Below are 14,042 nucleotides of genomic sequence, written 5' to 3'. Positions count from 1 at the left end.
ATTGAACAGAATGTGCATAGCCTTCTGAACTGGCATTTCCATTTCCGTTTCCGTTAGAAGATGCACTTTCATTCCCAAGACATCTCTCGTGATATGAATGTTTGCAAATGAAGTGAACGGTGGGAAAATCCAGCTTCAGACCGCAAGAGTTGCACTTGGTGTTCTGGACGGTTGTTGGTTCCGTGATCAGCCTGTTGATCTCTAGTTTTGCCCTTGCAGTCTCCTCTCTGTAGGATTGTGCTAGTTTCTCGTTGTTCTGTATTTCTTGTCTTTGCGAGTTAACATATTGGAGAAGGTAGTTTTTGATGAGACCGATCGTGGCAGCAGAGTTCATGCTCAGAGTCTGAACGACATCCAATGGAGTCATCAGCTTCAATTGCATGATCTTATCCAGCACTTCCTGGAACTTCTTTTCACCAATTGCTTCGAAAATGTGCTTTTCCGAGACAATGTAAGACAGTGCCAGTCTATACAGCTCGGGATCACTCTCACCATACTTCGCCAATACTGCTAGAGAGCCATTGATATCGCCAGAGGCCATTCTTGATCTGAAAAGATCCACCTCGAAACCTGGTTCGTCTCTGGCTATGATCTCTCCTTCGTTGAAGCTGTGAAGATTAGAGAGAAGAAGAATTGATGTTGGATCCACAGAGTTTTTTTCCCTTTCTCCCAAATCCTTAGCTTTCTTTTCCCATTGCGCCTTTTCCACATCTTCACTCTCCGCAGAGTTGGCCAACGTGAGATACATCTCGAAAAGTGTGGTCAATATGTCTTTTTTATCACCTTCGTTACCACCAAGAGCATCGTACTTCTCGACACACGCCTCCAGAAATATCACAAACTCGTTGGGATGTTTCACGAAAGATGGAAATATGATCCTGGGACGTGGCGGCAGGTAAGTTGGCTTGACAGTCTCCACCGTTCGGATTACAGATTCGTTATCACCGCCCAAACTGCCCATGTAGGAGACAAATGCTCTATAACTCTGAAGGACTGGGTACTCTCCATTTTCAGGCTCATTAGGATGAGGAACAGTATCCTTAGTATCACCCTCAGTGGAACTGAGGAGAGCGAGCTCACCTGTGTCAAAACCAGAGGATGGCTTAGGGATGTACTGACCAGTGAAAACGTTTATCAACAATGCAGTTGTCTGGTTGGACTCTTTATCCAACAGTTCACTCACATTATCAACTAGAACTCTGAGTAGTTCTTCTATAGATAGCGTCTTCATGTATGCTAGAGCCGCTTGAGCATCTCCCAGATCTCTCAGCTGTATGTCAACCACAATCGAAGCCTCACCAAACTTCTTGGCAATTATCGCGGCTAATTGGAGGTATCCGCTCTCTCTGCATAGACTCAGAACGGTATCAAGGTCGAATTCGTAGTTCGGAGAGGTGACTTCACCATCTATGATTTCGATCTCGCGAATGAAGTTGATGATTTCATCAATCTTCTTAAGTTTGCAATAGCAACACAAAAGCAGTGTCACATGATCCTTCCCAGCATACTTTTCTTCAACCATCTTCTCTAAATATCGAATCAAGCCTGGGATTTTGGATCCATCTTTATACTTTTGGATGATCTCACTGGTTTTCCCAAGAGAAAAACACTGAATATACTGCTCTATAGCCTCCATAGACTCATCTTTCTCGTAAAGGTAGTCACCAAACTTTTTCTTAATTTGTAGCACCAACTTGTCGTCAAGACCAAGCTTCTCTTCAGGATCTGCATTTTCAGCCAGTCGTATGGCTATTGAAAAAAGATCTTTTTGGACAAGAATATTCAGCTTCTCAGAAAGAGCTTTCTCATGGAACTTGTATAACATTCCATCAGTGCCTATCGCCCATAAATCACCCCACATATCGAAGACCTGGTCGACAGAACTTGTGACTGTCTGGCTAAAAGAGATGAAGCGGTTGACTATATCAACAATTACTATCTTCGTAGTGTGATATTGAGACCCATTTGATGAAGCAAGCAGATTGGAATGCATGGGAGACACAAACACAATATACTTCGAGGTGAGTGCATGCATTGATTTCTTCGGCAAGTCTAATAGAATGCTATAGGTAGCACCCTTGGACGAATAGAAGGTCAAAGCATCGTCTCGGCCTGCCAAAAGATGCCGTTTATTATCTTTGGAAAGAGCAGTACATCCCATGTCAACGCCCACGTTCTTCTCCAGAATTCGATCAGGCTTCCCATTATTGGCACCGGTAGTCGGTATCGTCAACACCTTTAGTGTCGTAGTGATATAAAGAAGTGATTCGTCACGGAATATCACACCAGTCACAGGATCTTTGCTCTCGTACACAACCCTCTGTCTGGACCCTCTGTCGTTCACCAGATCGCCTCTAACCAAGATAGCAGCACCGTTCCCAAACCCAAATGCCAGCACCGAGAAGTCTTTGACGCAATCGAATGCGGTCATGGGATAATTATTGGGCCCATTGTTCACCTGACATGATGTGTGAAATTTGAATTCGATCTCTTCTTTTGGGTTCTTTTGTACTATCTTTCTGATCTTGTTCAGACTCCATAGTTTTAATGTGAGAGGTTGACCTTGTTTCTCTGCAATTGTGCACAGCAAGCCATATGACTCAATGTATTTCAGTTTCACAACACTCCACCCAAGTTCATAAGCAGTGAACTCAAAATCCAACTGGAAGCTCTTATCGATAACTTTTATCAGTGTATTCGACACAGCGATGATGAATCTGTCCTGTGAAGAGCACACAGCCGATAAGGTGGAGTCCGAGTACAAAGGCGAGTCTGATCCAAACAATGGATCCCGAACCGGTGTACAATCAAAGAACGGGAAATTTCTCCAGGACGAAAGCGACATTTTCCGCTAAAAAATTGGACTTTAACGCCAATGGCTTGTTAGGTTAAAATGATAGAATCTAGATATGGTCCTCAGATAGACATGGCTTACTCACCCGTGCTGAGGTGGCAGTTTCCCCAGACACCCAACAGATATGAAACCAACATAATGCTAACTCTGTTTGTAACGGTTCTGGCTCAAGGTGGAGCAGCAAGAGTGTAGGATGGTATATATCAGCTGAAAATACTGACATGAACATGATCCTCGGAGCGATGGAAGGAAGAGTGCAAAATGGCTGAAGAAGAGCTGCCCAACCTCACACCTTCGTCTTCGGTTTACTCTGAACGCTCGGAAGAGCTGGTAGCAGCACAAGCGCGGTTTGTTCCCCAGGGAATCAACCCTTACTCTGAGTCTTTGTGGCTGTTTTCGAGAGGGGACAACGGTTCGGAAATAAAGGCTCTACAAAGAGATAGCTCTGTGCGCTTTGTGGAACCCCACGAGACTGCGATTGTCAAACCAGATGCAATTTCCCGTAATAGAAGACAAGCAACCAGGAAACCATTGGATGATAGCATCCAAAATCTTGTTTTATGTGAAAGACAGTACTGCAATTATCTGAGGTACTGTGTTGAGGCACAGGCCGAGTTTGCTCGGAATCTCGATACTAGGCATAAAATCATGCTTTATGGAACATTGTCAATTCTGAGCGAATTGAGCGAGAACTTTTTGGGCTATTTGATTGAAGCCCTCAATGAAACGGCCGGGGTAGAGTTTCTTGCTCCAGAAAAGCCAACTTCAACTTCTCTCCCATCGGAAGCGAACCTCATACAGATTGTTCATGCAGCTAACTATGAGAATCTCAAACTGGGTACAATCTTCAGTTTCTACAGTTCTCGTCTCCAATCAGCTTTGGGTTCATATCTATCATCGCAGCATCAAAGACTAGAAATTGCAAGAGATATCCACAGTCTTCATTCTCAGCACCTAGAGGAAGAGTTCAAATCCTTGCAAGACTTTGAGAGGGTGTTCAATCGACCTGTGAGCCGCATCAACGAACTCAACTGTGAAGTCGCTGAAATTTTGGAGAAGAGCAAGATGTTACTTTGCAAAAATGAGCAGATTTTATTACGATCATGCAAGGATCAACTTGCAAAGATCATCAAAGAGCCTCCCCTACCACCAAGGCCGAAGATAGAGAGCTTGCCTTTAAACCACGACTCATCGAACGCAAAGGACTATATGTTGATAGCTTTCCAGCTGAAACACAAGTCTTCGAGTTTAAGACAATTGGAGAGAGATGTATCTTATTCAGCTCAAGCCTTTGGCGATCTCGTGAGCTTCATAGTGGAGGCTGCTTACGACTATAAGATGAACACCCAAGACGCTACTGCCGTCATACAGTTTGGTCCTTCCTCCGCATCCCATCCGTACGTACTCTCTCCCTACGACGTTTACCTGAACAAGGTAACCGAGCAACAGAAAGCCTTCAGGGAGTTGAAACCCAAGTTTTTGGCGATTGCAAAACACCTGAAAAGTTTGGCAGATTGGTGTGATAATCTATGGCTACAGGTTAACCGAACGTCTGACTCTTTGAGGAAACAGGGTGTGCTGAAAAGAATTCTCTCCAAGCATCCCGAGCCCCAAATCTCCCGACGAGACAGCTCGTTCATTAATCAACTGAGCGAGGCTCACCAACTGCTGAACCTGGCTGTTGAAAAAATATTTCACCTCTACTACAATGCCTCACTAGAGTTTCTCAGATTGATCTCGGGCGAACCCACCATAATACGCAACTGGAACACAATTGTCGAGTCCTACACCAACACCGTTGCGCACAACAGACAGGCGCTAATATACCAGGACAAAAACATCGAAAACTCGCCACTGTTCAAGAAACTATACTCTTAGCCGAAACTTCGTCTAAGCACTAATTCCCGAAAAGTGGAGTGGGGTCGTGTACCTAACCAAAAAACCCCTGGAATCGCCAATTGCCGAATTCCATACGTTTCAACCTCTGCGATTCTGGACTTGTGCAAACTTTGTTCCCCAATTGCTTTCAAACAAACTTCAGTTCTGAACCTTCAATTGGATCAAAACAAGTCTGCAAAGCACCTTTCTGATATTCTCTATTAAGTCTTCAACATGTCTGAGAAAGCTTGCTGCGGTGGCAACTGTGTTTCTAAGTCTAGCACCAGTTTGCTCACATGGTCTGACCCTGCCAAATCGGCCAAGGTGTTCGGTGGCATTGTCTTGACTTTGCTCACTTTGAAATATATCAACATCCTGAACATCGTGTTTCGTCTGGGATTCTTTGTTTTGATTAGTAAGTTGTTTTCGTTGCGTGTTGATGATCACCTGTTGTTCCGCCACAGCTTGCGGTCATATTGGTCACATGTGACTTGTTAGTATTGGCCATTCGGAACTCAAAAATCGTCAACAATCGCCTCCTGCTCATATCCATTGAACACGTCACTAACTTTTTCTTTTTAGCCTCTGCTCTCGCGGAATACGCCGGAAAACTTGCACTTGGTGAAGGTCTCGTGACTCGTTTCAAGCCACAGTACACTGCCTATGCTTCCAAGTATGGCGACAAGATCGCCGAGCACACCGTCTCGTTCCTCAAATCCTTCGAGCAGTCTGCCCAGGAGACTGTCTACTCGAAGGACATTGAGGCCACCCTGAAGACTGCCGGTGGTCTGTACATCCTGTACCTGCTCACATCATGGTTCTCCCTCTGGACGCTGTTGTTTACCTCAGTTGTTCTTGCCTTCTCCGTTCCAGGTGTCTACCTCAAGTACCAAACTGAGATCGATGCTAAGGTTGCTGAGCTTTCCAAGACTGCCAAGAGCAAGGCCGTTGAATTGCAAAAGACTGCTTCCGAGAAGTCCGGCCCTCTCTTGAAGAAGGCTGAGGCCAAGCTGGGTCCTGTTGGAGCTTTCATCAAGTCCAAGGTTCCAGTGAGAACTGCCTCCTCGACTGTTGGATCCGAGCCAGTTGTCGGCGCCGAAAAAGTCAAGTTGCCAACCGTCCCATCATCTACCCCAGTTTCTGTTCCAGAAGACGTCACAACCCCTCTGGCAGCCAAGATTGACGAGACTGTCAAGTCTGCCGATGCCCAGTTTGCCAAGGAGACCGAGCCATTGTTGTAAACAGGCTCAGTAGTGAATGGCCAATGCCACGGGTGTCCGATGGGTGGAGTTGAGTACATGTGATTTCAGTACCCGGTCGACAAATCAAGAGGACCAGATTGTCAGACAGTTTGGTTCGCCGTGATTTGCCAATCTGGTAGACCAGATGGTGACCTAAGTTTGCCTATCTATTTTGCTCTGAGTTTTACTTCTGCGACAACAGCTGTTGTATAATTCCCTCTCTGATTTGTTTTTGTATACGTTCGGCGGCAATATAAGATTAGTTTCAAACTTTATGTGTAAGGCTCCGGCTGAAAAATTTGCTAGATGGCTTGCCTACTCTAGATCGTACTACCGAGCTCGGAGAAACAAACGAAGCCTTTTTTGCTTTGCTTTTCATTTTCCTCGTCTTCTATTAAACAATGACACAACATCCACCAGACTCCTTGGGAGCAGCAGGAGTGGTAGTAGCGGTCTTTTGGCTAACACCTGGCCTGGTAGTACTCGTCTGTTGCTCAGTAGCTGCAGCTGGAGCGGATGTAGAGGCCTTTTTAGATACCTTGGCATTGGCAGAGGCCTTGGCAGCGTTGGCAATATCTTCTTCCGAAGGTTCAAGAACATTGGTCAGGTTTGCAGAGAGTAAACTGCCTGCGCTAATAATTTTGACCAGGCCGTAGAAGGCGTCGGAGACGTTGACGTTGGTCTTCGCAGAAGACTCGATGTAAGCTGCACCAAATCTTTTGGCAAGGGCTATTCCTTCGCTAGAGCTCACTTCTCTCTCACTCTGCAAATCACTCTTGTTACCAACGAGCATCAAGGGAACAAACGATGAGCTCTCCCCTTTTACTCTCACGATTTGGTTGTAGAAACCGGTGATCTCCTCGAAGGTCTTGCGATCGGTCAAGCTGAATACTAGGACGAAACCCTCTCCACTGCTCATATACAGGTCTCTCATCGAAGAGTATTCCTCCTGACCTGCGGTATCCAGGATATCGAGCGAAGACGAGACCCCGTCTATCTCACAGTAGTGTTTGTAGGAGTCTTCTATGGTTGGGTCATAGTCAGTTGCGAACTCAGACTGCGTCAGACGGATGGTGAGGGCAGATTTTCCAACCACCGGTGGTCCAACCACCACGACGCGATAATCGCGAGTCTGTAAAAAAAATTCTGTTAGTGTCGATATAATTCACTTCATTCACACTTTCCGTCAAATAAACCAAGTTTGGCAGGGCAAAACCGAGCCCTAGACAAATTTCACTTCGGTCCCTCAGAGGAAAGCAACAGTATTTAACATACCACTCCATTTTGAGACATTGTTCAAAGATCAAAATTTATAACCGAGATAGCTTCTTCCAGCAGCCTAATTGACCTATAAACCAGAAAAATGCAGCGAATTCAGCGACTTTGAAAAATCTGAATGGATTGTTTATCTGGTGAAGGGGCTCGGATGAGATGGCTTGAAACTTCGTCCTCAGAACTGCAGCAGGATTTGCGTACACTACCAAGACGAAGTCGTTTTAGGGTCCAAAATTAGAGTCTGACCAGAAATTGCTTACAAACCAGGCGAATTCTGGCTAGTTACAGAGAAGAAAAAGGCTGACCAATCATGCAACAGTTCATTGCGGATCCAATTATATTCGAGCAGTCTGGGCCCGTTCTCCGCACACAATAGTCATATTAGCACAGCCTGCTGCAGAACACAAGGCTGTGCGGTCGTGTTCAATATCAATAGTGGCCATAGGATTAGCAGCCATTATTCATCATTTTGAGCCATTTTTGGTCGTTTCGGAAGCGTTTCATAATTGTCTTATATACTAAAATTTACAAAATAATACCGGAAGACCCATCTGTTGCAGGCCAAAGGCCGCAAGTTCCCTTGTTATTAATTAGACGGCCTTCTGAAGTCTTTTGATTGCTTTGCTGTAGCCTTGCGAAGCCGCACGATTGTACCATCTCAAAGCCTGTTCCATAGACTTTATCGTTCCTAGTCCATTCTCGTAGTAAGTTCCCAGTAAGAATTCAGCATTTGCACACCCTGCTTCTGCTCCCTTACGCACCCAAAGGAAACCCTGTTCTGGATCGCTGTTCAAGATTCCTGGAACACCATCAGTGTACCATATTCCAAGTCCCATGGAGGCCAAAGGGTGATTCTTCTCAGCAGCTTTAGAGTACCAGTAAATCGACTTCCTTGCGTCGGGTGATTCTATCTGCGATCCGTTGGAAGCAGCCTTATCCGGTCTGAAACTGTGAGTAGGCAAATATCCGGTTGCAAAAACGTATCCGAGACATGCCTGAGAGTCTTTGTGGCCAAGCCTGGCAGCCTCCAGATAATACTCCATCGCCTTGATCTGGTTTCTAAATGCGTTTGCCCTTTTCAAATCGTCAATAGTGTCCAGGACATTGGGGGTGTTGGTATTCAAACAAAGAACATCCAAATCAGTATGATATATTTTGGCCAACGTGTATAGAGCTCCGCGGGCATCACTGAATGATCTAGCAGTGATCAGGACATCTTCGCTCATCAACGATGTCTTAGAAAGAGTCCGAGCAGCTTGGATATGCCAATAGATGGATTTCTCCACATCACGTGGACGTCCGTATTGGCCTGTAAACTCCAAAATTCCCAATTGGCACATGGCAGATGGATCTCCGTGCTCGGAGGCTTTGTTGAAGAACTCCAAGGCCCTTCCCACGGATTTCTGAGTTCCGACACCAATTTCAAGACAACAACCTACACGGTACATTGCAACTGGATCGCTGTCATTGATGGCTGCTTCGTAAAACATGGAATAACCTTTCACTTCATCACGTTCCACAAGACCTGGGTGGATACCTCCAGATAGAAGATCTCCAAGATACAGCTTAGCCCTAGTCTCTCCGTTATCCACGGCGACTACCTTCTTCAAAACCTTGACTGCGGTAGAACAGAACTGTTCTTTGATCGTTTGAAGATCTTTCTCAGAAGCAGGTCTCTTGCGAATGGACCCATCAATAGCCATCTTCAACATCATATCGCGAGAAGAGATAGCCTCCAGCAAGGTTCTTGCCCAGTCAAACTGTATCTTGGGTGTGAAAAATTTGTAGTCCTGGATAGCGCTGTTTCTCGCGCCCTTGAAATCCAATACCATTCTATCAAAGCTTCTCTTGGGCACCACAGATGGAATGACCCCACCATATTCTGTTCCCTTCAAACCCGAAGTGCTTCCAGTTCTAATAGAAGGCTCATCTGGCGACGAGGTCTTCGTAAAACTGGGCCTGACATCTCTGTCCCTTGGGAGACTGTCCTCGCTTCTGTTGAAGGAAGTCACAGGAGTCACCTTGGGCAAAGTTTGCTGGCGAGGAGCAGGTGACCTCGCAGGCAGGTTCTTGAAATCTGTAGGGAGTTCGGGTAATGGAACAGTTCTTGAAGAGACAAACGTATCACCGTTGTTGGAGGACGAGGATGTGTTACGCCCACCAAAATTCAACCCATCTTCGTCGTTTTTTGGTGTGACCATTTCATTCTCTGGAAATCGTCTCCTAACGCGTCTGCTCGGATTGGATTGTGTCGAAGCAACCAGTTCTTCGTTGAGAGTGTCGGAAGATGACGCTGAGTTCCGCATCGCCTCGTTGATAGGCTCAATGGTAGTGGGCTCGGTCCTCCGAATAGACTTGAACCCAGCCTTATCAAAATTTGAACGATAGATAGAACGCGAATACTGCAATCCATTGCTGTTAGCAGACTCTTCAGCAGATTCGTCTCCAGAATACTGGGTCACGGCTTTCTTTGTTGCTTCAGACCCGGAATTTTGTAATTCTGTGGGAAACGTGCTGGACATGTCGGCATCGCTTACATCTCTGTTTGGCCACTGGTTAAGCTGAGGCGAGACAGAGGGAGACGACGATTGCTTCAATTGCAGTTCCAACTTCTGAATTTTCTCCTCTAGTAAGTGGATTCTGCTCGAGTCCATCTCGCCGGAAATCGCACTGGATCCAGAGAGGTATCTTTCGGGTCGAGGGGCAGACGACTGGAGACTCGGAGGTTGTAAGTTCTGGGGAGGAGCTCTGGTCTGTGGCTGATACTGCTGTGGAGGAATCTGCTGATGCTGGGGATACTGTGGATGTTGATGATATTGTTGTTGAGGGGGATATTGCTGAGGTAGCTGCTGAGGGGGATATTGATGAGTCTGTTGTCTAGGAGCATAATTCTGAGCTGGTTGTTGGTATCCAGCCTGGTATTGGGGTCTCATTTTCTGTGGTGGATATTGCTTCCCAAACGCGGGTTGTTGTTGTTGTTGATGTTGTAATGGCTGTGTTGGCTGGTGGTGCTGTGGATATTGACTCTCATTCATATTCTGCGTATATTCAACTGGCTGCTGCTGCTGCCGAGGAGCAGGATTGCGAGGATACGCCCCGCCCTGAGGATGGAATGAAACTGGCGGATAACCACTTCTTTGTGACGTTCCAGGCCCATTGTTCAACCCTGACGCGGGTTGGTGATGGGGTATGGCCGCGTTATACATTGCTCAATAAACACGTCAAAATAAGATAGAATAGTTTAGCAAATAATGGCAAAAAACAAGGATCGTTGCCAAGAAGAGTTGCAGCCTAAATATACACGGTGGGAACTTGGCTTTCTGGGATAAGTTTGGGGAATAGCCAAATGCAATCGAAGAGGCACAGTCCGTTTCCGCGACTGACCCAATCGAGACATTTAACCTACGCACTACCTTGGGAGTTACACGACCATCACAATCTCCTTTGCCAACATCAAAGGGGACTAGGAAGATTGCGTAACCTCTTATCATACTTCTGCCCTCCATTGTAACGGTATGACCACTTACGAGAACTTGCCTCCGCGTCAGAAATCGCAGAGACTTTTGGCAAAAGCCAAGGCAAGGACCCAAGAATCACAAACACTGGAGAACATGGTGACGATATCCAATCCTGTGATGACTGATCTGTATCCAGGTCTCAACGACATCACGGATGCGTTCGAAGCCTTTCCTATGGAGCTAGTGAGATATTTCACTCTTATTAAGGAGATCGATGCCAAATGTGTGAATACGGTGCCGTATTTGAAGGCATACATCACAAAGTTTCTGGTTATGGAGAAGGCTCATCCAAAGAGAGAGAGGCTTTTGACTTTAATCCGGGATTTAATCAAGGAGCTGATGCCTTGTATGGAGGAGAAAATGCAGGTGGCAACTTTAGCTGCTGATACAGTGAGAAAGCATCTGAATCGCATAGATGACGATTTCGTACTGATTGAGCGAGATGAAATTCCAGCAAACATCAGAATCGGTCCCTTGGACCACCCCGCCATCTTGTCGGATTCTAAGCTTGCGGACCCGGCTAAGTCTGCCCAGGCCCAGAGGAGTGAGCTGAGAAGGGAGACTTTGGCTGCGAAAAAAGCCAATCAGACTGGTGATGACGAGGAATCAGCTGGAACTTCCACACCAGCTCCAACTTCTTCGAGGAAGACTGTCAAAACAACAGCGAGAACCGCTGGAAAAGAGCCAGTGTTCCAGACTACACCAACAATCGTCGCTCCGGTTCCAAACGCGGTGTCCGGCAAGAAACGAAAGACTGCTGCTACCAATACCCACAACGGTTCGAACAACCATAGTTCTACGGGGGACGGAAACAGCCGGTTTACTGAGCCACCGGAGTTGGAGGAATCCAGACCTTTGTCTCCACCAAATGCTAAGAGAAGACAAACTAGCAAGAAGAAGGGAGTTAATGGCCCTGGTGCCCTTGAGCGCGACGAGGACGGTTTGGATGCCGAGGATGCTGGACCAAGCACTCCATCGCATGAGCCGGTTTATTGCTACTGTCAGCAGGTTTCTTATGGTGAAATGGTGGCTTGTGATGGCAGTGGCTGCGTGATTGAATGGTTCCACTTGCCTTGCACTGGACTGAATGCTCCGCCCAAGGGCAAGTGGTATTGCAATGATTGCAAGGCGAAGATGAAGAAGCGTTAAAGGTGACACCGCTTCTGATTACGTAAATGAGAATAAACGAAACCGCGAATTACAGATTTTTAGATCCAGCTTACATGCACTGCTTCGTGTGACTCAAAGAGTCGTGTGCTGCCTCTCCACGTGGAGCGGCTAACACATTCCGAGGGCAATCCGAGGCTAATTTGTCAGGATCTCCACGAGCCGCCCACTCACAACCGCCCGGAAAAGCCTATGCCGAGGATTTTGCAGTATTTCGGCGTGCTCTCGCTGAGTTCGGGAGAGCATCCATCCAAGTGACTCGCTACGGAGGCTATACACAGCCCTTGGAGGCTATCCATCGTTTGTTAGCAAATATTTGGAATCGAGATATAGCTGGAGGTCACTGTTAATATTTTCACAGGCCAATTGAGTTTTCGAGACTCCCGCGTTCTGTAGAAATGCCTACTCGAAACCCCCAATTGTCAAGTACCCCGGTAAGCCGGTAATTACCGGAAAGCCCTCGGGGGCCCGGCTTCAAGCAAAAAAAAAGGGCTTCGGTGATTGTCTCACCCGAGTCGGTGAAAACACACGGAAGTACCCTTCAAAGCCATTAGCCATCCATTTGGTTCAATTCAAAAAGGCTGACAAGGCTTTCAGCAGGTCTCAGTTTGGTAATCTCAATTGCTAAAGCAATTTAGCGATTCCCGAAACAATTAGACCCTCAGCAGCACGGATTATGGTTTCGCAGATAATGGCGCCATGGACGCCGTCGTTCGCCTCCCTCATGTCCAGCCAACAGGCAACAGGATTGCCCGCAACATTTTCGTTTTCTAACGTTGGAGCTGATAATTTGCCTCATGTTCGTACGTGCGTTTTCCGTGGGTTCCTGTTCGATGACAAGAAAACCAATGTGCTCACGTTCACCACGGATAGACGCATGATGAAGCTGAAGGACCTGGAGAAAAACAGTGTGTTTGAGGCTTGTTTCTACTTTCCTAGTGCGAGAAAACAGTTCCGTTTTAGCGGTGTGGTGCGGATTATCACGTGCGACCATTCTCCCGAAGTGTCTTTCGACAGTGCGAGTATATCGGACGGGTCCATCTCGTCAACGTCTCCATCAGCGGCGTCTTCTGAGTCTGTTTCGTCAAGTTCCGGTTTTGCAGAGGCCGAAATTCCTATAGTGGAGCTTGACAGAGATTTCTACGCTGACAACCTGAAGGATTCGGGTATCTACAACGAGCTGACATACCATCTGGTATCACCTACCCAGGCCAAAAACATCGAGAGCATTTCTGATTTTTCGCAGCAACCACCAACACTGGCGCCTCCAACCAAAGCCGAGTGGCAGAATGAGAGGCTGAGAATATGGAAGGGGCTCTCAAGAACCATGAGAGGAACTTTCAGACAACCCACTCCGGGGTCGAGACTCACGCCTGAGAGACAGAAACTGATTGACTCTATAAGCCGCGGTGTTGATGGCGGATCGCAAGAGCAGGATAATTTTGTCGTTGTGTGTATGTTCGTGAACACTGTTGATACTGTTGATATGGGTGTTGGTCCTGGAAGAAGAGTGCTGTACAAGAGAGATAGAGTTGATCACTGGAAAGAGTTTGAGGTGTGTCCATAAGACAACAGATTTGCATTTTGTTCCTTTTCTGCCGTGACTAATGATATATGACTGTTCGACTCCCAGTGCCCTTCGCATTGTTTATTTCGATTGCTCCAAGTTATGCTTTATGCTTTATGTTGATATAGATGCTGACCTCAAGTAGTGCTAATCATAGCGTTGCACGCACAAGCCGTGGACGTGGAGAAGTAGATAGACTGGTTTGTTGGTGAAGAACTTTCATTTCCTTTCAGGCCTCCTCGAACCAAGCATTTGAGCATATATTGTCCCCCATTGTTAATCGCACTGATGTCTCCGCCGTTTTATGCTGCGCTCGAGTCGTGTTGTAATTACCCGAATAGGCAGATGCGCCCCATATGCGCCGAGATGCCGCCCAGCTGGGAGAAAGAGCAGAGAGAGAGGAATATAGAGAAATCAAGTGAAATATATGGAGGAATATAAGATGGATTTTGGTGAAAAAAGCGTCAAAAAACTCAAAATCCCTTGAAAATACTCACAAAATGTCTCATCCTTGCCCCTTCTTGGAACCCTCAATCTGCCGA

General features: G+C 46.5%; 7 protein-coding genes across 7 annotated transcripts in view; 4 read left to right on the top strand and 3 right to left on the bottom strand.

Moving 5' to 3' along the window:
• KUCA_T00002919001 (uncharacterized protein) overlaps positions 1 to 2,845 on the bottom strand; it is a gene marked incomplete at both ends in the record, with an annotated part of 3,367 nt that extends 522 nt beyond the window's left edge. Inside the window, 2 exons of the mRNA XM_022603210.1 lie at positions 8 to 2,458; positions 2,513 to 2,845. Of these exons, the coding sequence (XP_022458938.1) occupies positions 8 to 2,458; positions 2,513 to 2,845 (2,784 nt within the window). The remainder of the gene's footprint in view (positions 1 to 7; positions 2,459 to 2,512) is intronic.
• A 270-nt stretch (positions 2,846 to 3,115) lies between these two features.
• On the top strand, positions 3,116 to 4,732 carry KUCA_T00002918001 (uncharacterized protein; the record flags this gene model as incomplete). The annotated part of the gene is made up of 1 exon (XM_022603209.1): positions 3,116 to 4,732. The coding sequence occupies one exon, from the start codon at positions 3,116 to 3,118 to the stop codon at positions 4,730 to 4,732; it is 1,617 nt and encodes a 538-aa protein (XP_022458937.1).
• A 234-nt stretch (positions 4,733 to 4,966) lies between these two features.
• KUCA_T00002917001 (uncharacterized protein) lies at positions 4,967 to 5,973 on the top strand (the record flags this gene model as incomplete). The annotated part of the gene is made up of 2 exons (XM_022603208.1): positions 4,967 to 5,147; positions 5,315 to 5,973. The coding sequence occupies 2 exons, from the start codon at positions 4,967 to 4,969 to the stop codon at positions 5,971 to 5,973; spliced, it is 840 nt and encodes a 279-aa protein (XP_022458936.1).
• A 394-nt stretch (positions 5,974 to 6,367) lies between these two features.
• KUCA_T00002916001 (uncharacterized protein) lies at positions 6,368 to 7,266 on the bottom strand (the record flags this gene model as incomplete). Its single annotated transcript, XM_022603206.1, has 2 exons — positions 6,368 to 7,105; positions 7,249 to 7,266. The coding sequence occupies 2 exons, from the start codon at positions 7,264 to 7,266 to the stop codon at positions 6,368 to 6,370; spliced, it is 756 nt and encodes a 251-aa protein (XP_022458935.1).
• Positions 7,267 to 7,838: 572 nt separating this feature from the next.
• On the bottom strand, positions 7,839 to 10,454 carry KUCA_T00002915001 (uncharacterized protein; the record flags this gene model as incomplete). Its single annotated transcript, XM_022603205.1, has 1 exon — positions 7,839 to 10,454. One exon carries the CDS (start codon positions 10,452 to 10,454, stop codon positions 7,839 to 7,841), a length of 2,616 nt encoding a protein of 871 aa, XP_022458934.1.
• Positions 10,455 to 10,763: 309 nt separating this feature from the next.
• KUCA_T00002914001 (uncharacterized protein) lies at positions 10,764 to 11,915 on the top strand (the record flags this gene model as incomplete). Its single annotated transcript, XM_022603204.1, has 1 exon — positions 10,764 to 11,915. One exon carries the CDS (start codon positions 10,764 to 10,766, stop codon positions 11,913 to 11,915), a length of 1,152 nt encoding a protein of 383 aa, XP_022458933.1.
• Positions 11,916 to 12,609: 694 nt separating this feature from the next.
• Positions 12,610 to 13,500, top strand: KUCA_T00002913001 (uncharacterized protein; the record flags this gene model as incomplete). The annotated part of the gene is made up of 1 exon (XM_022603203.1): positions 12,610 to 13,500. One exon carries the CDS (start codon positions 12,610 to 12,612, stop codon positions 13,498 to 13,500), a length of 891 nt encoding a protein of 296 aa, XP_022458932.1.
• Positions 13,501 to 14,042: the final 542 nt, after the last annotated feature.

Source organism: Kuraishia capsulata, genomic scaffold (genome assembly GCF_000576695.1).
Source record: "Kuraishia capsulata CBS 1993 genomic scaffold, Kuraishia_capsulata_scaffold_3, whole genome shotgun sequence".
NCBI lineage: Eukaryota > Fungi > Ascomycota > Pichiomycetes > Pichiales > Pichiaceae > Kuraishia > Kuraishia capsulata.
The sequence above is the reverse complement of the archived record's forward strand: the minus strand, read 5'-3'. Positions and strand labels throughout refer to the sequence as shown.